This window comes from Agelaius tricolor, unplaced genomic scaffold (genome assembly GCF_023055355.1).
Source record: "Agelaius tricolor isolate 1412-34295 unplaced genomic scaffold, bAgeTri1.0.p SCAF_33, whole genome shotgun sequence".
Classification (NCBI taxonomy): domain Eukaryota; kingdom Metazoa; phylum Chordata; class Aves; order Passeriformes; family Icteridae; genus Agelaius; species Agelaius tricolor.
The window spans coordinates 5,754,164-5,776,644 of NW_027269293.1; the positions used below are offsets into that span (position 1 = coordinate 5,754,164).

The 22,481-nt window shown below is 43.9% G+C and overlaps 1 protein-coding gene across 1 annotated transcript; it reads right to left on the bottom strand.

The window, feature by feature from the left end:
- Nucleotides 1-481: 481 nt before the first annotated feature.
- Nucleotides 482-22,210, bottom strand: LONP1 (lon peptidase 1, mitochondrial). Its single transcript, XM_071452207.1, has 18 exons — nucleotides 21,797-22,210; nucleotides 19,713-19,801; nucleotides 19,199-19,318; nucleotides 17,827-18,055; nucleotides 17,245-17,306; nucleotides 16,520-16,649; nucleotides 15,968-16,051; nucleotides 14,034-14,254; nucleotides 12,638-12,776; nucleotides 11,682-11,860; nucleotides 8,240-8,327; nucleotides 6,275-6,397; nucleotides 5,456-5,572; nucleotides 5,029-5,169; nucleotides 4,778-4,943; nucleotides 3,629-3,837; nucleotides 2,204-2,368; nucleotides 482-861 (listed from the first exon to the last, which is right to left on the bottom strand). Exons 1-18 carry the CDS (start codon nucleotides 22,181-22,183, stop codon nucleotides 697-699), a joined length of 2,814 nt encoding a protein of 937 aa, XP_071308308.1. The 5' UTR covers nucleotides 22,184-22,210; the 3' UTR covers nucleotides 482-696.
- Nucleotides 22,211-22,481: the final 271 nt, after the last annotated feature.

Here is a 22,481-nt window from a genome sequence, read left to right on the forward strand (position 1 = left end):
TGTTTACTGATGTACAACAGTCAATATATTTAATTCCTTTTCTGACTCCCTGAATATCATACAGCTGTTGCAGAGGGGCACAGGCCCTTGCTGGTGCAGCACAGTGCTGCTGACTGGTGATGCTGAGCATGTTGCTGGTCTGCCCTCTTTAGCCTGGAGTTCCTTCTGGTGGTATTGACTTGGTGACTGAACCTAGAGAACTATGTCCCTTTATCAGCTGACTGTACTAGCTGTGCTGAACTATCTTAGGATTTCAGTGTCCTTTCAGCCCAGCCCAGGCTTCTAAACAGAGACAGATTGTGAGAGCTACTTGCCTTCTACCACATCAGGAATAAAAGCTGTACATCAGCCTAGCTCTGGGTGTACTGTTCAGTCCTTTCCCACAAGTCATACAGAAATTTACAGTGAAATAGCTGAAACATCTTCAGTGAGGAAAGACCAGACTAGCCCCCCTGCTGGTGGCTGATAATATGCCCGTTCCTTTGGCAAAATTAGAAATCCTTTATTGTGGATCATAATTCAGTATTAAAGACTGAGAAATACTTTATTCTAGCAGAGCCATAATTCATTTTGGCAGCTGCGCAGCAGCAATAGCTTCATGTCCCACTTCAGGATTGCCCCATGTCACCCATCTCTTAAGTGGGGGCCGAGTGCTTAGGGACAGGAACACCTTCCAGCCATCAAGGGCACCGCATGTCATCCTCCAGTGAGATCCAGCTGTGAAAATGCTATATCAAATACCTCTGTGTAGTGCTCCACAAAATGCACTTCCAGTCCTTCTGTAATGAATCCAGCAAGGTCATAATAATCCTTTTTGTTCTCTGATGGCAGAATGATGCAGGTAACACCTGCCCTCTTTGCCTGTGGGGAGAAAAAGTTGGGCTGTTGAGTCCTAGGAATCCTTCCATGTACCAGGAACACCCATCCCCATTTCTGAAAGCAAGAGCAGTTATTCTGGAGCATGATCCAGCTTTACTCTCTTCTATGGAGAGCACCAAGGGCATTCATGACAGATATCACCAGGGTGAAGCGTGTTCTGGATCCCCCCCTCAAGCCTCAAAACATAGTCTCCAGTGCCATCTCAGTTGCAGGGACAGATGAGGAGGGGAGGCATTTTAGTTGGATTATGTCAGCAGCTTGGGGGATTGTTCAGAACATTCATACTATTTTACAGAGTTCTAAGTATCTGTTCCAGCTTGGGTGACGATAAAGCCTTGGATGAAAGCAAAGTTAGAAACAGCTTGTCAAACCAACCTACCCCATCAATACCCTTAGTACAATTCTACAGAACCTTTTCATAGGGACACCTTCCCTGGAAGGAGCACAGAAAGCAGAGCTGCTCCTCCCAGGACAGGTTTGTACCCCTTGCTTTAGGGGTGATCCTGTGTTTAGGCCTATGACCACTCACACTCCTCCTGCAAGTGCAGCCAGTCAGTGCCATAGCACAGGTTAGTCCTGTACTGACTGCTACAAACAACTACTTGTTTTTAAGTCATACAAGGAAAAGAAATCACACTGTACAAAGCTGTAGCCCAAATATATTTGGTGACAGAACACTGATGTGAAGCCCCAGCTCAATGGAGGAAGACCTAATAACATTCTTGACTGAAAAATATGTGTGGTGCAAGGCTTATGTAGGCCAGAATTGTGCAGGTCAAAAGTAGGGAGAGAGCCTGAACGCTTGGAAAGAAATTCTGAAAACAAAACAGATGAAGCCAAAACTACAAATACTAAATCTAAGTTCCTCTTATCTAAGACATCTGTATAAAATTTCAAACAAGTTCACACTGGAATTAGGGAACAGAGCCTTGATTTTAAGAATGTTAGTTAGAGATGCTGCCAAAGCTCCACTGATGCCCTCTTGAAACAAGCAATTCAACACAGCACAGGTGATTGCACTGCGCTAGTCTGATAGAGCAGACAGCTCTGACAGCCAGTTAAAGCTGTCAGTCACCTTCACTTCTGCCAGTGTAGGTGGAACTGAGCTAGGTTAACATACATGCCTTGGCACAAAGCCTGGGGTCCCATCCCTTTCCTCACAGCCAGGGACACAACCAAGATCCCACAGACTTTTCCAGCCTGTGTATGGAATGAAATCTGCCTCTCCCAGTTCAAGGAGCAATCCTCCCCTGGCTGTCCCTGTCCCCACTGAGTCCATCCCAGGGCTCTGCTGTGGACAATGCACAGAGATAAGAGCTCTTACTGCAATAGTCTTCTCCTTGATTCCACCAACAGGAAGAATTTTTCCAGTCAGTGACACTTCTCCAGTCATGGCTACATTCTGCCTCACTGGGCAATTCATGGCCAGGGACAGCAGAGCTGTTACTATGGTACATCCTGCGCTTGGTCCATCCTTCGGGGTTGCTCCCTGTTTAAAAAAAAAAACAAAGCACAACTCCTCTGCTCATTCAAGAAGCAGCAGAGTCAGTCAGTACTCTTGTCCTTGTTGTTTTAACGTTGTCCAAATTTCATGAAGCCTCATAAAGTTTTTTGTGTATGTGTGTGATGGAATCCACTATTTGAATTGGCTGATATATTAACAACTGTGACATTCTTCACCTTATTCATGAGAAATAATCCACAAATGAGTTCACAAATGTGGTTTCTGGCCTGATGCCACCGCCATACTCACTGAGCTCAGGTCTTTGAGTAAGCAAAATCAGTGGAAAAAAGAGCACAAACACTTTGAAGCTCTTCGTTAGACCCAAGTCTAACATCACAAGGGGAGAGTGTCAAGAGTAACAAAGTAGTGGAAGACAATATCAAAAATCATTCAAGGCAGAAAAGATCAGTATGTAAAGCCCCACAAAATCCAGGCCTGAACTAGTGACAGTCTGGATTTATCTGAGATCAAACCTCTTTGTAGTAAGAACAGAAGAAATCAATGTTTGAGGGAGTAGAGACAGAGATCATGTCTGCTGTTTTCTCATCTTTCAGGGAATGAATTCACAGACAACAACGCGTACCTGGACAGACCCAGAGCAAGCTGCAACAAAGACATTGCACACAGAGCACTCATTAATCCAGAAGTAAAGCTGGGGCACAATCACAGCTCAAAATCTGTCTTCAGTAAAGCACCCGCCCAAAGCTTGTTACACAGCATGTGAGCCATTGAGCACTGTGGGCATTTATTTTCAGCCCCAAATATTGGACAAAAGCAACCACTGCCATTACACGGACTAGAAGCATGGCACGGAGATCAGGAATAGTATTTCCAATCATGTGTAAATGACTTGAAGCCTTTAAGAAGGCCTGGTAACACAGAGACCTAAACTTTGATGTCTTTGTAACTTCATCCAAGCATTTATCCCAATCACTTATCTCTATGTCATGGCTTCCCCACCTGCACAACAGGGCAAACAGCTGCAACAAAAGCTTAGGTTTCTTTAGAAAATTATCCAAGCCCGTGTATTCTTGCCACATGCTTGCTGTAGAAAGGAATGGAAACATGGTTCATAAGAAGACCCTCACAGGAGCCTGAAGAAAATGTCTTAATTCCTTGGTTTTACTGCTAGAAGAGAGCATTCTGCACAACATATGGACAAATGAAGCGCCTTCCAGCTTTACATCTAAGGGAGCAAACCAGTCGGGTTGCTGTACATGCTCTGTGAACTCTGCATCAGTTTACCTCTGGCACATGCAAGTGGATATGAGAAGATATAAGAAAATCATTGTTGGGGTCCTTCTGCATCAGAAAGGCTCTTGCAAATGTGTATGCAATTTTGGCACTCTCTTTCATTACATCTCCCAGTTGCCCTGTTACTTCAAGTGACCCATCCTTGTTTTCCTTGTCTTTGGGTCGCCTCAGGGATGTTTCAATAAACAGAGTGGAACCTCCTAAAAAAAGAAAAACAACATCTGAAAAAAGTTGAAGGCAAATTAAACTAGAAGATTTTGGTGATGCAGAAGCTATGTCAGGCATTTGGAACTGTTGCTCTCTGATGAGACACTAGCCCTTGAGTAGAGAGCAGCTGAAACCTGTTCCTTAAATACCTTCAGGAAGGCCAGCTAGAAATCTCAACAGTCTCCATTCATTGCTTTTTTGGACTTCACCTTCTAGGAACGCAGATGCAATCCCAACTTAATGGCAAAAACCAAGTTCTTATAATGGTTTCATGTTCTTTGTTTCCTCCAGAGAGTAAGCTGAGTTCACAAAACACTTTTAGCCACTTCAATTCTTCAGTTCTCCAGTGCCACGTATCTATTTACCTTCTCTGCCATACTGATAATTTCCCTCTTAACTACTTGAATTCTACCCAAGGTCAATTTGAGTATGAAGAGGTCATTTCCTTTGCTGTGTGCTGTATTTCCATCCTGTAGAGCACATAAGCCCACAAGTTACTAGGGGAGTAATCCAATGAATGGTAGCAGCCAACTGCACCCACTCCACAGAGTGCTGGAACACCTATACCTGCCCTCAACACCAGAAGTCAAGTCAGTGTTGCACATCACTGACGAGACACGGCATTCCTCAGCTGTGCCGTGTCTCACAGTGGCACCTCCTGCTGCTGATGTTCCTAATGTACGTCATTTGTATGGGGTATGGAGCTTGAAGAGAAAACATGCTGGCCCTAAGCTAAGATGAGCCTGGGTAAGGGCCAAAGAAAGGCTCCCTTCTTCAAGGAAGTAGTATTCAGGACCCAAAGGCCAAAGGCAATTCCTTTTACTGATGCCTGTAGAAGAACATCACTGGACTCAGTTCTGTTTGACTATTACATTCAACTTTTGAAAATGACACAGAAATGTAGGCATTCACCCAAAATTAATTTTGTCTCACCCATAGCTGTCCAGGCCAAACCCATCACCACTCCTGGGGGAGTGGTTTCATACATGCGATCCACAGTGAAGATGGGCTTTCCTACAAAATCCTGCAGGTTTTCGGGTGTTACTTGGACCATCTCTGCTTCTCCACTCACAATTTTATAGGCAGATTTCCTCAATACCTGGGCGAGATAGTAATTTATCTCTGTAAAAAAAGCTGAGAAAGCTGATGCACAGTGGTCACAGTTACACATAACTTCCCCATACCTTTTCTACTTGTTTCTGCAGATTCCTCACCCCACTCTCTCTGCAGTACTGCTTGATGAGAACAGTCAGGACATCTGATGTGATTTGAGCTTTGTTTTCATCCAAGCCACACAGAACTCGTGCTTGAGGGACCAAGTATCTCTGAAAGAAATAATCCCCCACATCCTTCTCTTAGTATTTGTGACAAAAGCCTAGTGGTTCCAATTCACTCAACTTTCTGCTGTTAGCTCAATGCTGCTTTCTGGTGTCCACAGCCTATGGCAGCCTGGAGTTACTTTAACTATGTGTTCAAATCAAAGGAACTCTGTTCAAAATACCATGTGCCTAATTTTTTAGGACATAGTTGGATGTAAATATGTAAGCCTAAATCTGTCAAAAAAATCTACCAGATATAATTCACATAAAGCACAACAGTGATTTCTCTTACCTCTGCAATTGCAAGTTTCTCCTCTGCTACATATCCTGACACATTGATCACTTCCATTCTATCCCGCAGTGGCTCTGGAATGGTTTCTGTTACATTGGCAGTACAAATAAAAAGTACCTGGAAGCATTAAAAGATCCTATTAAGAACTTTAATTAACCAGTTGCTTTACCCCAAGTACTAGCAAGATCACCCTATCTGTGGAATTAGTTTTTAATCAAAGTCTGGATTTTAGAATTATGTAATAGCATGTTCCATACTCCCAAAATAAATGTTTAGAAATACACAATGCACAAACTGGGAAATTGGAATGGTTTGATAGGGACCAGAAAATGGGAGATCTAGATCTCACTCAGAAGTTCTTTCTACCTTCTAGGAAATTAGCTCAGAATGACCCAATTATCTATACCTATTCCTAATATGTCAATTCTGTAATTTATGTCAGCTGCACAAAAAGTGCAACAGTGTGCAAAGATGACCAATTTCAAAAGCTTCACAGCATTAGGCCACCTCCCTTGACAGCAGCTCTGCCAATCATCACGTAAAGGAAAACTTTTGCCTTTTCTAGTGGAAACCACACATCTGTTTGTCCCTGGCTTTACAAGGAGTTAGGGCTACAGGACATATGTAGGTGATCGTGTTCTTTCATGTACAGACACTTCAGTTAAAACTAACTCCTACAGAGACAGCTGTGTACCATTTATGTTCCATCTGATTTTCCAATGGAATAAAATGTCAGCATCTTTTCATGGACAGGAAATCTCTGCAATGAAACACATTCAGACGTTCTGGCTCTACAATCTCTGCAGAAAAGAGAAATACCTTTGACAAATCCACAGGAACATCAAGATAATGATCCAAGAAGTTAGAGTTCTGTTCTGGATCCAATAGTTCTAGAAGGGCTGAGGATGGATCCCCTTGATAGCCTCTTCCTATTTTATCTACCTGTGGGAGAAAAAAATTTAATACTCTAAGAAGCTTCCCACCATGATAAATTCTCAAGCAAGATTTTTTTCAAGGCTCCATCTGAAAATGTTCATGAGTGTTCATTAACATCCAATACCAGTCTACCACTTTTCTGTGCACTTATCCAAGTCCCCACTATCTTCCTGTGTGAGCACATGACATGCCTGAGAAGACACAGGACTTTTGAATGTTGCAGAAAATCACTATGAAGTCTCGGGCAATGTGCATACAATAAAAAGCACTACTACTGGTGGGCTACTACTCGTTAAACTGAGATAAGCTATAGGCACAGACCAGAATACTTACTCCACAGTGACAGGACTAGAGTGCTAGCTTACACCACTTCCCTAATATGCAAGTGCAGACACACTCCTTACTCTGCTCAAGGTGCAAAAAGCCTACACACAGCCATTCAAGCAGAGCCACATTAGTGACTTGGGCTGTTGTCATAGTTATAAGTTGATTGAGGCTCATGGGGACTTCCTGAAGTCATCTTGAATAACCCCACAGCTCAAGTAGGGCCACTAGAGCCAGCTGCCCAGGACCATGGCCAAGGTCATTGGCTTGTCTAGCAATGTGAACTTTCCTTCTCAGGATACAAACAGGGCTGCTGCTTCTTCTCCCTTACAAGTAGCATTAACTGGATGGCCTTAATGAAATTCACTGCTACAGCCAAGGCAGGTCTTCTGGCCAACACCAGTCAAGTATCATAACCTACAGGTTCCTTTACCTTTCAAATCACGATACTCATTGGTTACATCATGCTGCAACAGATGACAGTTTATTGGTCCCACATACCATTCCTCCCAAGAATCTGCTTATTGTAGAAACAGGCAATCCCCCAGCCAGGGAATAATGTGCTCTGACTCCATGATTCAGGAGGCTGAACAAATGCTTTATTAAGCTATACTATATTACACTTATGCTATACTAAATTATATACTAAAGAGATACTATACTAAAGGATACTATACTGAAAAGATACTACAGAAAAACCCGTGACTGTCTGGAGATAGTCTGGAGACAGCTTTGACCCAATTGGCCAATCAATCCCAACAATCATCAGCAGAATCCAATTAACAAACTCCTTTTGGTAAACAATCTCCATAACACATTCCACATGTGCCAAACCACAGGAGCAGCAAGTAGAGATAAGAATTGTTATCTCTTCTTCTCTGAACTTCTCCCTGCCTCTCCCAGGAAAAATCCCGGGACAGAGTTGTGCCTGCTGCTCTCTGTGAAGAGACCGGAGGCTCCATCTGCTGTTGGTCCTTCCCAGGTATGGCACACAAGAAGGCCATACCTTGAGTCTATTCTGAACACCTGCTATTATATCCTGTCTTTATTTGTTTTTTGACAAAGTATTAGGCTGGTAGCCCTAACTCATTTATTCTCAAATTAGACCACAAATTGACTGTGAGCATCTTATTCCTTAGAGTCCTGCTTTAGACCTACTGAGAGTGACTCTTGCTAATAATCAAACAGGCAACAGTGGATTTGTGCACAGTGATGTGCTCACACCTATGAAGGAAACACAAGAACTACAGAAACTCTGAATATCCAGCCAGGTCCATTACAATCCAAACAACTATAATTTAATCAGAAGGACACAACTAGAATTTTAAAGCTGGAGTCTGCTATAAGGAGAGAAAACAAAGCATCTAAGGTACCAGTGTCACCCAGAGAACTTAAAAGCCCAGCCTCATATGAACAAAAAGATCCTGGGATTTTTAAGAGTTACTGCTTCACCTATTCTCTGGGGATCACAAATTGATACAAGTCTTTAAGAGCAAAACTTAGAAGAAAGACCAAATACTTCACCTCATCAATCAGTATAAGTGGATTCTCTGTCTTGGTCTTCTTCAGACACTGGATGATTTTTCCTGGCATTGCTCCAACATATGTCCTCCTGTTTTACCAGAGATTGTATTTAGGGAACCACTGAAAACCACAGCATATATCAAGCATATATCAGAGCATATATCACACAGGTGACAGAACAAGAATATCCTGCTGGGAAACAAGTCTTTATTTCTTCAACATCTCCAAAAGCATTCTCCATCACCATATTAAGCACCAAGACCCACCTAATCTGTTTCTAGTAAAGAACTGACATGAATTTTGGCAAAACACTCCTGGACTACAGTTTTTATCTTTAGTTTAAACCATTTCTCAATTAGAGAAAAACAAAGAGGTTAGGCTGAGAATAGAGATGTTTGATTTTTCATAGGATTTGGGAAAGAAATGTTAGAAGAGGTAACATTTCGCTTCCTCACTTGATAGGGACAAAAAGACCAGAGTAAATCAAAAGATACTAAAGGAACAAATTGCTAATAGCAAAATATAACCTTCCTGCTAGAGATTGTTTCTGGTATCCAGAAACAAGCAGAAGCAAAGAGGGTAACAACAGAGTGAAGGCCAAGAGGCACAGAACAGAGAACAACTGAAAAACATAAAAAATATTTTTCTCTGCTTCTGGGTAAGGCAGAGCCCTGCAGGTTCAATTTACTCTGCAGAGTGGCTGCTCTTACAGTTTTGAAAACACTGCTGGTTTTATGTTCAGATGCAGACCCTCTACTCTGGTGAGGCCACACCTGCAGTGTCATGCTCAGTTCTGGACTTAGGAGTTCAAGAAAGACAAGGAACTGCAGGGGAGGGTCCAGTGGAGGGCTGCGAAGGTGATTAGGGGACTGGAGCATCTCTCATGGGAAAGGCTGAGGGAGCTGGGCCTGTTTAGCCTTCAGATGACCGAAAGGGGATCTTATCAAGGTGTAAAAATATCTGAAGGGTGGGTATCAAGAGGAAAGGGCCAGACTCTTGCCAGTGGTGCCCAGTGACAGGACACAGGCTAATGGGCACAAACTGAAACACAGGAAATTCCACCTGAATACGAGGGGAAACTTCTGTACATTGAGGGGGGGCAGAGCCCTGGAACAGGCTGCCCAGAGAGGCTCTGGGATCTGTATCTCTGGAGACATTCAAAACTTGTCTGGACACCATCCTGTGTAACAATGCCACCGAGTGCCACATCCAGTCTTTTTTTATACACATCCAGGGATGGCCACTCCACCACCTCCCCAGGCAGACCATTCCAGAACTTTATCACTCTTTCTGTAAAAAGCTTTTTCCTAATATCCAACCTAAATTTCCCTTGGCTCAGCTTGAGACTGGTGTCCTCTGGTTCCATCAGTTGCTGCCTGGTGAAAGAGACCAACCCCCACCTGACTATAACCACCTTTCAGGAAGTTGTAGAGAGTGATAAGGTCACCTCTGAGTCTCCTTTTCTCCAGGCTAAACAACCCCAGCTCCCTCAGTCGTTTCTCACAGGGCTTGTGTTCCAAGCCCCTCACCAGCCTTGTTGCCCTTCTCTGGATGCACTAAAGAATTTCAACATCCTTCCTAAACTGGGCCCAGCACTGGACACAGCACTCAAGGTTTGGCCTCACCAGTGCCGAGTACAGGGGAAGAATGACCTCCCTGGCTCTGCTGGCCACACTATTCCTGATACTGGCCAGGAGCCATTGGCCTTCTTGGCCACCAGGGCACACTACTGGCTCATGTTCAGTCAGCTGTCAACCAGTACCCCCAGGTCCCTTTCTGCCTGGGCATTGTCCAGCCCCTCTGTCCCCAGCCTATAATGTTGCAGGGAGTTATTGTGGCCAAACTGCAGAACTCGGCACTTGGACGTATTAAACGTCATCACATGGCACTCTGCCCATCCCTCCAACTATTCCAGGTCTCCCTGCAGAGCCCTCCTACCTTCTAACAGATGGACACACGTTCCCAGCTTAGTGTCATCTGCAGATTTACTAATGAAAGACTCAATCCCCTCATCCATCTGGTCAATAAAAATATTGAACAGAACTGGCTCCCCCACAGAGCCCTGAGGGACACCACTGGTGCCTGGCTGCCAGCTGGATGCAGCACCGTTCACCATCACTCTCTGGGCCAGCCATGCAGTTCAGTTCTGAACCCAGCACAGAGTGCTCCTGTCCAAGCCATGGGCTGCAGCTTTTGCAGGAGTCTGCTGTGGGAGACAGTGTCAAAGGCCTTGCTGAAGTCAAACGGACAACATCCACAGCCTTTCCACTCAAAATCCAGAGCTTTTCCTGCATCCATCAGGTGGGTCACTTGGTCATAAAAGGAGATCAAGTTGGTCAAACACGACCTACCCCTCCTAAAACCCCTGCTGACTGGCTCTGATACCCTGGCGATCGTGTAAGTGCTGTGTGATGACACTCAATATAAACTGTTCTATTATCTTACTGGATACTGAGGTCAGACTGCTGGCCTATAATTACCAGGATCCTCCTTCTCACCCTTGTTGTACATGAGCATCACATTGGGCAGCTTCCAGTCATCTGGAACCTCCCCAGTGAGCCAGGACTGCTGGTAAATGATGGAGAGCAGATTAGCAAGCTCATCTGCCAGCTTCTCATCACCCTGGGGTGGATCCCATCTGGTCCCATAGATTTATGAACATCCAAGCAGCTCAGCAGTTCTCTGACGGCCTCCTCCTGGATAACAGGGGGCCCATTCTGCTCCCTGACACCATCTACCTACCCAGGAGGACAGCTGTCCTGAAGACAAGCCATATTTCTACTAAAGACTGAGGCAAAGAAGGTGTTAAGCACTTCTGCCTTCTCCCCTGCTTTAGCAGGAGAATGGTCTAGACGATCTCCAGAGGTCACTTTCAATCCCAACTATTCAAGGATTTTTTGTATGTGGAAGGAAAATAAACCTATGGAAGGGTCAGATCTACCCATTTTTTATTAACTTCTTGTTTTCCCCATGAATCTACCAATTTTTTATTCACTTCTAGTTATCCCCATGAATGTTCTTGTTTCCAGGTTTTCCTCATGCATCATTTCCATCCTGATTATTTGGAAACCAAGTCTCAATCACATCTGAACACACACGTGAATGACCCTGTTTAAACTGTCACCATTCTCTACTTCTGACATCTACAGGAACTCATGTATTAGCATTTATCATCAGTCCAATGGTTTTGGGTAGCTCACTCAGCTTTTCAAAGCTGAGAATACACAAGAAACAGGGAGAAACTGCACTTAAAAGCACAAATATAATTATCTTCCAAACTCCACCCTTTGTTACCTTTTTCACCTCCTTCTGTATCTCAACTTCTGTCAGAAGGGTTGGCAGAACAGAGATGAGAATTACATACATTGTCCAACTTCAGTTAGATTCCTATTTACTTTAGTAAAAAACTGCTGGATAGAGATACTTCTCAAGTTACACTGACCTGTGTCCTTTTATTTCTGCAACATCAGTCATCCCTCCAACACTGAAGCGGAAGTACTCTCTGTTTAGGGCTCTGGCAATGGAGCGAGCAATACTGGTTTTGCCGACTCCAGGGGGACCATAAAAACACAAAATCTTCCCCTGGGTGGATCCTCGCAGCTGGCTGACTGCAATAAATTCCTGTAGAACAGATAAAGCACCAGCAGTGAACAGAAGGGAACATCAGCAACACCAAAACACATTTGTTATCAGGTCAAGCAGTGATTACAAAATAAGCATCATACACAAAACTGGTTCTCAAAGGACTTGGGGGAAGGCAAGGGGAGAGGCTAAGTCAGGATACTGATGCATCTGTTTTGCCTCTGGTTATTTATATGCTTGGTTGTCCCCAGGTTTTGTGCTCTGTATCAATCTCACCAGAAGAAGCAGTCTCTCTCCACTGCCTTGAAGTGAGAAGACAGAGTTTAAGTTCTTCTCCCAGCTTCTCTTGTTCTCACCTGAGTCTTTCAAGCTACATGTGAGCATCTCCTACTGTACCACTCCCATGCGCTAAGTTAAGCTTGTCTTATTTCACACTTCTGTGACAGACAACCCTCAAGTAACACTGAACAGTTGAGGAATCAAAAGATCACAGTTCAAAACTGAAACCTCAACTGATTATACACTTACAGTGAAGAAATAACTGTGCAAGTTACTTCTTCCACAGCATTTAGTGCAAACCAGAATCCTTGCCCAGCATTTAGTGCAAACCAGAATACTGCAGTTTGAAATGAGAATGCGACCTTCACTGCCACAAGTAATTAAGCACTGATTACCAGAACATTTGGGTCTCTCATGCAACTTTCTGTTTGATGCATGAATTAACACCAATTAAATGGCAACTGCAATCTAAAACACATCCAAAATGCCTGATGTTAAGCAATGTGAAATGGGACACAGGGCCTACTCCTGCCTTACCAGAATTCGTTTCTTGACGTCATCCATTCCATAGTGATCCTCCTCCAGAACTGCTTGGGCTCTAGCCAGCTCCAGGTTCTCCTCGCTACACTTACCCCATGGGATGGATGTCAGCCAGTCCAAATAGTTCCGTGTAACACTGACAGAAACACACAAATGAGAGTGATTGACCAGCTCATGTCTTCCTCCACCACCTTCCAAAACAACCTCATCCAGAACAAGTGGGATATAAACTACTCGTGGAAAAGAGCCATCACTATTTGGGCTGTCACTGCTAACCTTTTTCACAGTCTTCAAACCTCCTCCCACAAAAAAAAATCCAAAACAACAAAGCTTTTTTTCACAGCTTTTGCTTTTCTGAAATAAAGAATCTCCAACACCACAGAGAAAGATTTAAGATGAGGAAAATGATGCCAGTATGGAAGTTAACAGTAGAGATAATCAGCATAAACAAACTGAAGAGAACACAGCACTCTACTACGACAACCACTTCTCACTGTTCTAAAACTACGTACTTAGATCAGGAATTCAAGTCTACAGGAAGGTCTGCACAATGCAGTAACTATCAAATTGTGCACAGTCATGGACACAGGGAAGCACAGCTGGGCTGTCTGTGCCCAGGATCCACCTGAGGACAATTGCCATGCCACCAGAGCTTTGGCTTTTTTCTCCCAAGTACTTGCTTTGCAAATTTGCAACCACTGTTACAACTCTGAAGGAAAGGGAAAGGTACTAACACTGACTGTGAAGCTGAGTATGTCTTTTCTATGATTGCCAAGATGCTGCTCATCCAAAGGCATGCTTGACCTTAAGCACAGTCTTTTACTCTGTAAAAGATACTTTTAAAAGCAGAGACGCAGAACGTTAAGAGAGCTGATGAGTACACCAACTGCTGTATAATATAGCACACCCTGACTCAACAGACAAGAAATGTTCACTTCAACCTCAGTTTCTGACAATTCACATCACCGAACACATATTACAAACTATTCATTCACTTCTTAGCAATTCCAACCCTGCCCCAATACTTCAGGGACCATCTCAGGTAGCCAATGACATGTATCAGCTTCTCTCACATCTATCGAAGACACCAAAGTACAAGAAAGAAGAGCCAAAACAGGGCAGAAAAAGAATCACTGCACACTTCACGAGGAACTAACTGCACATTTTGTATCTCTAGCATCAGACTGCAAGAGAAGACAGAAGACCTAAAATGATCAAAAGAGGTAGACTACATAAGTAAACACAGACAATTTGGAGAAAAAATACTATAATGCAATGACATGCTACAGGGAACAGAGGGGCGGGGAGGGACTAAGGTAAGTGCTTAACAGAACTGCACTGATGTTTCACTCTCCCAACGAACCCTGACAGCATGACATGGCCATGCACTCACTTGAATTCTGAGGAGTGATTATCCAACAAGCCCAACTTGTTCAACTCTTCATCAATCACATCCATGACATGTTTTGGCACTACCAGCTCCTTTAGTCGCTCACGGAATTTCTCTTCTATAGCATCCTTGTCCTCTTTTTCCAGACCTAGTTCTTTCTTAATGATCTTCAACTGCTCTTGAAGAAGATACTTGCGATGTGTTTGTTTGATCTTCTCTTCAACCTAGACAAAGCAACAAATACAGTAACTAATGTGCTCCTGGTACAGCCCATCTACCTCAAACTCTTCCAAACACTTCTCAGTTATGACATTCCCAGCAACTGAAAATACTACGTGGAACTCATCTGCAGTGTATTCTAACACAAGAAGTGACTTAATAACATACTCCAGCACCCTCCATATCTTGGTGGCCTTCACTGGCCATGATTCAGTGCTTCAATGTTCTATTTGTGTTGGGGAGACCAAAAGCTGGGCAGAGTAATCCAGATGTGACCACCTAAGTACCAAACAGAGAGGGCTAACCACTACTCTCTACCTGCTGCCTACACAGGGCAACTGAAGTCCAGTATGCAGTTGGCAGTTGGCCTTCCTCTACTAATTCTACTAATTCACAGTCAGCTTCCCTCACATCAGGGCTTCAAAATCCTTTCCTGTATAGCTATTTTCTATCCTGATTATTCCAGGCCTGGTCTGGGACTATGAATTTCTTGTGGCAGAACTTAAGTAGGTTCTTACTGACTCCCCAAGGGGATACCACTAGTAGCTGGCTGAAGTTACCACATTGATCACAACCTTTTCCGCCCATTATTCTAGCCAATTTTTTTTTCACCAACCTCATACTACATACTTCCAGTCTGTAATATCCCAATTTAGTCAGAATACTATTACAGTTCACCTCAGCAAAGGCCATGCAAATGTCAAGGTATACAACAATCATTGCTAGAATACTAGAATCATTTAGGTAGGAAAAGACCTCTGAGATCATTGAGTCCAACGATTAACCTAGCACTGCCAAGCACACCATTAAACCATGTTTCCTTTCTGTGTTCTTGGCCTTCTCATAAGAGAAGACAATTAGGCAGTTTGCTTTTGGGAAATCTGGCCATTCCAAATCATGTCCTTTTGCATGTGCCTGTCCGGGACTTACTGGAGAATTTTCTCCATGATCTTCCCAGGGGTTGGGGGCAGGCTAACATGCCTACAGTCTCCCCAGTTCTCCTTCTTGGAGATGGGAAGGGCATTTACCTTTTTCTGTTTCCCAGAAACCTCTCCCATGACCACAGTGCTTTAATGATGAGTGAAAAAACAAAATAATGACATTGATAAGCACTCTCAGCATCCTTGGATGTATATCTGGTCCCACAGACTGCATCTGTTCAACTCACTTAAGAAGTCTCCAACCATTCCAATCCTGGTCCAAAAGCATTTTGCACTTAATATGAATTCTAAAAGCCCCAGTTACTGGGAGTTAACAAACAAAACACAACTCAATATTCTCAGATATTTGCACTTCACATACTTCATTACCATTTAGAGGCAGTTATTGTATTCTGATTAAATCTTACAACAGACAGAAACTATTGCAATTCACAAGAGTTAGCAGAAGGTAATTTGAAATAACATTGTGCAATTTACATTAGTACACACTACAGACAGTATTAAGCTGTATATTGTTACACCGATGCTTGGTAAACTGCAGACCTCTAGATTTATCTGCTTGCATGAAATGACAACTTAGACACAATTTAACAGCAGATGCTGTAGCCTCCTGTCTTGTTACTTTTACCAGGTGCATGAAAAAACATGTTTCTAACACAAGAACAGAAAACCTTAAATCTAAATAATGCACCCTTTAGAGCACATACCCATACTAAGCATCACAGTGGTGGACACAATACCAATACACACAAGGTATTTGTTACTCCAGAAGCTTACCTCTCTTCCAAGACGCTGCTGAAGTTTGCTCAGCTCATACTCCTTTTTCAGAAGGGAAAGAGCTTTATAAAGCCGTTTGGGAATCTGCAAAAGATAGACACAGAATGAGTTCTGAGATGCCATACCCTTGTTAAGTAACACACACACACACACACATATATATATATGTGTAGATATATATACACACTCACACTCATATATATACATACTTTCTCCGTCCCAGAGAGAAAGGCAGAATAAAAAACTCCAACAACAGGTTGTCTGGGAGAGCTTTACAGCACTTGCAGATATGGAAACACCCACATGTAGGAACTCCACAGCATGCAAAGAGAATTATTTGCTGCCAAAGATGCACAGCACTCTGATTTACCCACAGTAAATCAGTACTAATGACCTACTATTTCCTTCAACAAGCAATCTAGTCACTGATATTAACACATCATCAAAAGTAGCACTGAAATCTCTTCTGTACTGAGGCTGGTAAAGAAAAGGTGACATCCAACAGATGTACTGATTCCATTCAGATTGCTTGAGTTAAAAACTTCATCTTACACTGGTTTCTTCCAAGATGTCTTGAAGTTCGTGTGACTCAGCCCCTGTTAGGGCTGCACCCATGTCACTCAGATAGATAGGGTTATCTACCACACGCTGTCCAGCCTGCATCATCTGAAGTACAGACTCTCTGAAAATAAAAGGTAAAAAAACCCCAAAATGCTGTGTAAATTTACATTCAAAAGGGAATATCCTAATTTACTTGTTATGACAGTGCAATAAAATGAAACATAGCTCAGTTTCATAGCAAACTATTTTTGAAATTTGACTGCATCAATACTCAGTAACAAACAGATAAATCACTTGGTTAGAGGAATGATCACCAATATATAAAACTAAGTATCTGAAATGCTCTCCAAACAGTTATGTAGGATTTTTTTGTGCCAGGGTTCCAAAACTTTGATCCTGCTTGTAAGACATGGATCAGATCATGATGCTTATTGTGAAGTGAAACCCACAGCTTATTGCAGTGGGCTTCACTTAGACCCAGATCACCTGCCTTAGGACTTAATCATTCTATGATTTTTCTAAATTGCACATCAGGTTTTCAAAACTTTGATTCCAACAACGGACAGAGTTTACATTCCAAACCAAAAGTCTATGTAACAATTCAGCAAATATCTCTACTTCATTACAACAGAAAGGCAAGTGGTATAGAAAATGTCAGCATCTACCAGTCCGAGAACATGCTATTCCCAAAGCAGGGCAGCATGAGAAGGACATACCTGTACAAGGGGTTCAAGGCAATGATGTCCCGGATTGTTTTAACAATTTCTGCAGTAAGTGCCTATAAACACAACAAAATCTAATCACCAGAAGAATGGAAAAGGATAGGGAAGATCTTAGTACAAATATATAGTCCAGCCACTCACTGCAGTGGTGGGCTGTCATGGTTCTTGGTACTGGGGCAATTCCTGCTCTCAGGAAAGGCAACAAGGCCTAGAAGCTGGCTTTCTGCATGCACAGAACTTAACTGGCTCTTGGCCAGAAGATACAATCTGGCTGAACACCCAAGCCACCTCTGAGGAAACACTCAGTTTGATGGAGGTGATCACACAGATTTAAGCACAGACCAGCCTCTTCATTCAGCAACTTTTTGAAGTCAACTGTTTTAAGGAACTGAGCTGTTATAATGAAAATTCTTTACTTTCATATAATCCCCTTGTGCAGTGACTGTGAGAAGAAGGGAGTATGTGCTAGTTTCTGCAGGCGTCATTAGAGCCTGATTTTAGAACTTTTTCTTTTAAGCAAGAAGTGTAGGTGCAATTCTACAGGACGAGTCCAAGTTTGTAAACTAATTCACTTACTTTAACCTCTTCTGTGATCTGAAAATCTTCATGAATCACATTCTCTACTTCTACCATGAGAACTTCCTTTGAAGAAGCAGCTACAGGATCTAGTACCAACTCCACAGCTTGGTCCTTTGCTCCAGTCTCATCTTCAGCCTCCTTCTTAGATCGCTTCTGTTTCCTTCTAATTTTTTGTTTGTTCTCAGGTTCCTCAGGCTCAACCTCTAGTTGTTTGTTTATACGAATCCTGAAAGCCAAAAGAAACCAGCAACAATCTATCTCCCTATTACATGTGATTTCAGCTCTTCAGCAGGAAAAGGACAAAGACTAAGTTGTATTTTGAGCAAGCTAAAATTTAGAAAGGACACACATTTGCAAGACATGATGCTTCATTATTTTGGCTTTTATAGAGGAGTTTCCTTTTCTATGTGTTTCCCTATAAATGCTCCTCAAATCTGGTACCTAGTGTGGTTCCTATGGACATGATTGACCAGTGCTCCATATCTCAATCAAATATAAAGACCAATCCCCAAGTTATATCTTAGGAATACCAAACCTGTCAGAGTTATAGGGAAATATTTCTATTCCAAGTAACCCCAAACCAGTAGCTCATTTCCAAAATGCATTTAAATATGGTTGTGCTTTGATAATGCAGCAAGAGGTCTAAGATTTCATTTGAAAAGGAATTGACTTGTGAATTCACATGAATTTAGCTTAGACAGGACTGCTTATTCTTTGCTGTCCAGAACAAATGCAAGTGAAGAAAAGTGAGGAGATGGAAAAAACCCCCATGCTTCAAAGCAAAACTCACCCTGGATCTGTCTCTTCTGCCATGTTTCTGTCCTTGTATTTTTCCTTCTAATGGAAATTACTTATTTGATGCTTTTAAAAATACAATTTCCTAACTTTGTTAAAAATATCTAGCATAAATGGCTAAAACTAGATTTTCAGCAATAATCGTATTTTCTTCATTTCGGTTCTGGGGCAAAATTATGTCTGGGGCAAGACATAATTAAAATTCTGGACCCCCCTCCACTCCTTCTTTTTTAAAGCAAAAATACTGGCTTGAATTAATTCCAGAGATTTTTCTTCACCATTACTAAGCCTTGCTGTAATTGTCAAACTGCTAAACTTCAGCTTAATGACTGTTTGCTTGCATCATATCACAGTTGATATGACAATGACATGCACTGTCTCTTTTGTTTTGCAGTTAACCTGTCACAGTTGTGACAGTACATGAAATATCCTGACACTCTCAGGATATGGCATGGTAACAAAGCAAAAACTTGCCATACACAAGTTGTGTAGAAAAAATGCATGTATGTGGTGAAACTGATGTCTCTGTTTATACAGCAGTCTGGTGAGATGCGGTGAAGTACAAGTAACCAACCTTCGGTGTCCCATGACTATCATGCGCAACTTGTCTCCAAGATCCTGCATTTCATGAATCTGGACAAAAGTTCCCATTTGGTATATTTCATTCAGATCCTCCACCACATCAGATTCATTGCTATTGAGCAAAAAAAAAATTGGAGTAGATATTCAGAAACTTGAGATAGCAGGTCAGATTTAAAAAGAAAAAAACAATCACTGGTTGCAGAACTTTCAACTGGATTTAGGGGCAAAGACACTTAATCCCCATTGCTATCACCATGTAACCCCTTTCTAAATCACCCAAGTATCTCCTTCCCAAACAACAACACCTTTTTCTAAACCAAGACTCCAGCTCCCAGCAGTACTGCTGGTGGCAACAAAGACCTTCATAGCATGAGGATGGTCCAAGACCAGCCACAATTTCTGCAATGCTATCCAAGGCAGGCATTTAGGATGACAGCTTTTAGTGTAAATGCAACCTGGACAGCTTATTTCTGTATTTTTTAAAAAGATCAAGACAAACAACTTACTTGTCATCCTTTTTAAGAAAAACACCAGCATAAGGCTGGGCAAGACGAACTTTCCTCCTCAGCAGTTCAACCAGCTTCTTATTTTTCACCTAGGACAACAGGTATGCAATCAGAGGTGGATTTTCTGTTATCTTTGCACTCACAGGGTGTAAGGCCAGGCACGATGACACCCTACAACTAAATTATGAAGTTGGAGCATGTACGGTTCTAGTCTTGTCTCCATTAGAGCACAGTAATATAGAAGTGGAAAAAAAGGTAGAGAAACATGAAATTTAAGTATTTTGAACAACTCATTTCCCAGTCAAAATAAGACAAGCTCAAAGGCTGGGGAAGGAACTAGACCTAATCTGTACAACTCTTACAGGCAAGAAACCTGAGTTACTTGAACAGTATCTTATAAATTTCTTTTGCTATCACTGTTCCCTTCCCCTTCCATACCTGTACGTCCTAGGGAGTTAGGGGAGTGCCTGATGGGGAGTTAGTTCACCCTTCCCTATCAGTTGCCTGAATTCTGCCCAAAAACTCTAGTTAAAATCCTCTTCTCCAAAGCCTTCTCTGCTCAATTCCTCTCCTACACCCATGAGTCTGAGTTCCTGCCTTGAGTTTCAGCCAGTATTTCTTCCTAGTTTACCTTCTTCCTCCCCTCTGATCTCTAGATGCCACACACTTGTCCCTGGCAGATCTCCCAGCACCACTGGAACTGTAATCACGACAGGCTGAATCCTCAGTGACCAAGGAAATAACTCAATGTGAATTCTGCTGTTGCATGGAGTCACCCTGCCAACCACTGAGTGCTCTTCAAAGTGATGGACATAAGCTGCATTGCTCAACGCTTTGCTAACAACCAGCATGGTTCTGACAGAACAGCACAAGTAATACCACCACTGCTGGCCTATTCTAATCTCAGCACACCTATTCTAATTTTGCACAATGTTTAGAAAAATATGCTCACCAATGTCAGAGACATTAACAGGAAGAAAATTAGTAATTCCATAGGCACTATAGAGACTCAACCTTGTCAGGAAAATTGCAGCACAATGAACTCACAGGATAAGAGAAAACATTTAACAATTCTGTGAGACATTGTTGACCCAAGCATTGAAATTGATGACTTCTGTACATAAGTCTTGTATGACTACACGCTCTTAATAATATATAATCTTCTCCTTCCCCCGACACATCTATAAAGACACTAGAAGCTGCACATATTAGATTTGGATATGCAGAAAAATACTATAGTAGAAATAACATTATGCTAAATAATACTACAGGAACAAGAAAATATTGATTTATTTCATACTACATTTACATCAAAATCAGACTAGCAACATACCAGAGAGGCACAAAAATACAAGTACTTGTTCCAGTATTTCTGGCCTGTAAGCTCAAGTCACACATCAGTGATATAATTCATAACTCTTAAAATCTTTATGGGGTGCAGAGGGAAAAGATCAGACTCTGAAATGGTGTTTACCATCCCCATCCCTCAACACCTCTCCCACCGCAGCTGTACTGCTCTACACTGAATTCCTGCTTTTTCCTTGCAGCTCACAGCTTGCTGCCTTCACCAACACGGGTCTCAGTGCTCTGACACCAACCTACGGCGCCGAAACAAGGACACGTTTGCTTAACCTTCATCAGAGAACACAAAAATGACAGCGAACTTCGAGAGATAATATGCGAATCGCCGACCTTCTCTGTTAGAAGCAGAGCTGCTGACGCAATAACTGTGAAACTTCAACTGGCCCAAAAGAAACCGTTATCCCGACAGGACTCGGTTACAAAGCTCGAGCCAAAGGCCGAGCAGCGGCTGCCCGTGGAGGTCACGCACGCGGCTGCCTTGCTCTGCAGTTCAAGGAACCTGCCAAGGCAAAGAGAGCGGCCCGGAGATGCGGCGCCGCCAGCGGCGGGCTCGGGCGGTGACCCCCGCACGGCCTGGGGTGATACCACCCCGGGACCCCCGCCCGAGGCCGCAACGCTGGGCTGAGCCGCCTCCGGCCCCTCTGCGAGCCAGCCCACAGCACCTCCGGCCGCGGCCCCAGCGGCCCGCGGCCCCTCCCACCGAGGGCTCGGCGGCAGCTCACCTCGATAATCTTGATGAAGCGCGGGAATACGGGGTTGCGCGTCACGGCGATGAGCGGGACGTTGGGGAAATGCTCCGGGACGAGCAGCGGCGTCAACGCCGTTATGACCGGCCCGGCCCCGCTGCTGTCCGCCCCGCCACCGCCACCGCCGCCGCCGCCGTCCTCGCCGCCGCCTTCCAGTGCGTCTCCCCCCGACAGACCGCCAGGGCTGCGCTGGTGCCAGCACGGGCCGGCGCTGAAGGCGGCGCGGGGCGGCGGCGCGGAGCCCAGCGGGGCCGGGACGGCGGCGGCGGGGGCCCAGAGGCGGCGCCGCGTGGGCCCCAGGGCGGGCCCGGTGACCGCAGGCCGCCAGCGCCCGCACAGCCGCCACCAGCGCGCGGCCGCCATGCTGTCGGCCCGCGCGCCTCACTTCCGCTCTCCCGGCAGCGCCCGCCCCTCCCGCGCGGGCTCGCGTGGCGGCGCGCACGTCTGAGCACCCCCGTGAGCGCGTGTTCGAGCCCCGGTCCGGGGCCCGGCCGGGCGGGTGCCAGGGGGAGGGACGCGGCCGGCATGACTGTGGCTTTGGCCACTGCCCAGCCTTCCCTTTCCTCCTCGGTTCCCTGCAGTCGGCTGCCCAGACAGCTGCCGAATATCTCCAAGAATAGCGACTCCGTAATTTCTCTAATGACCCTGTGCCACTGCTCCG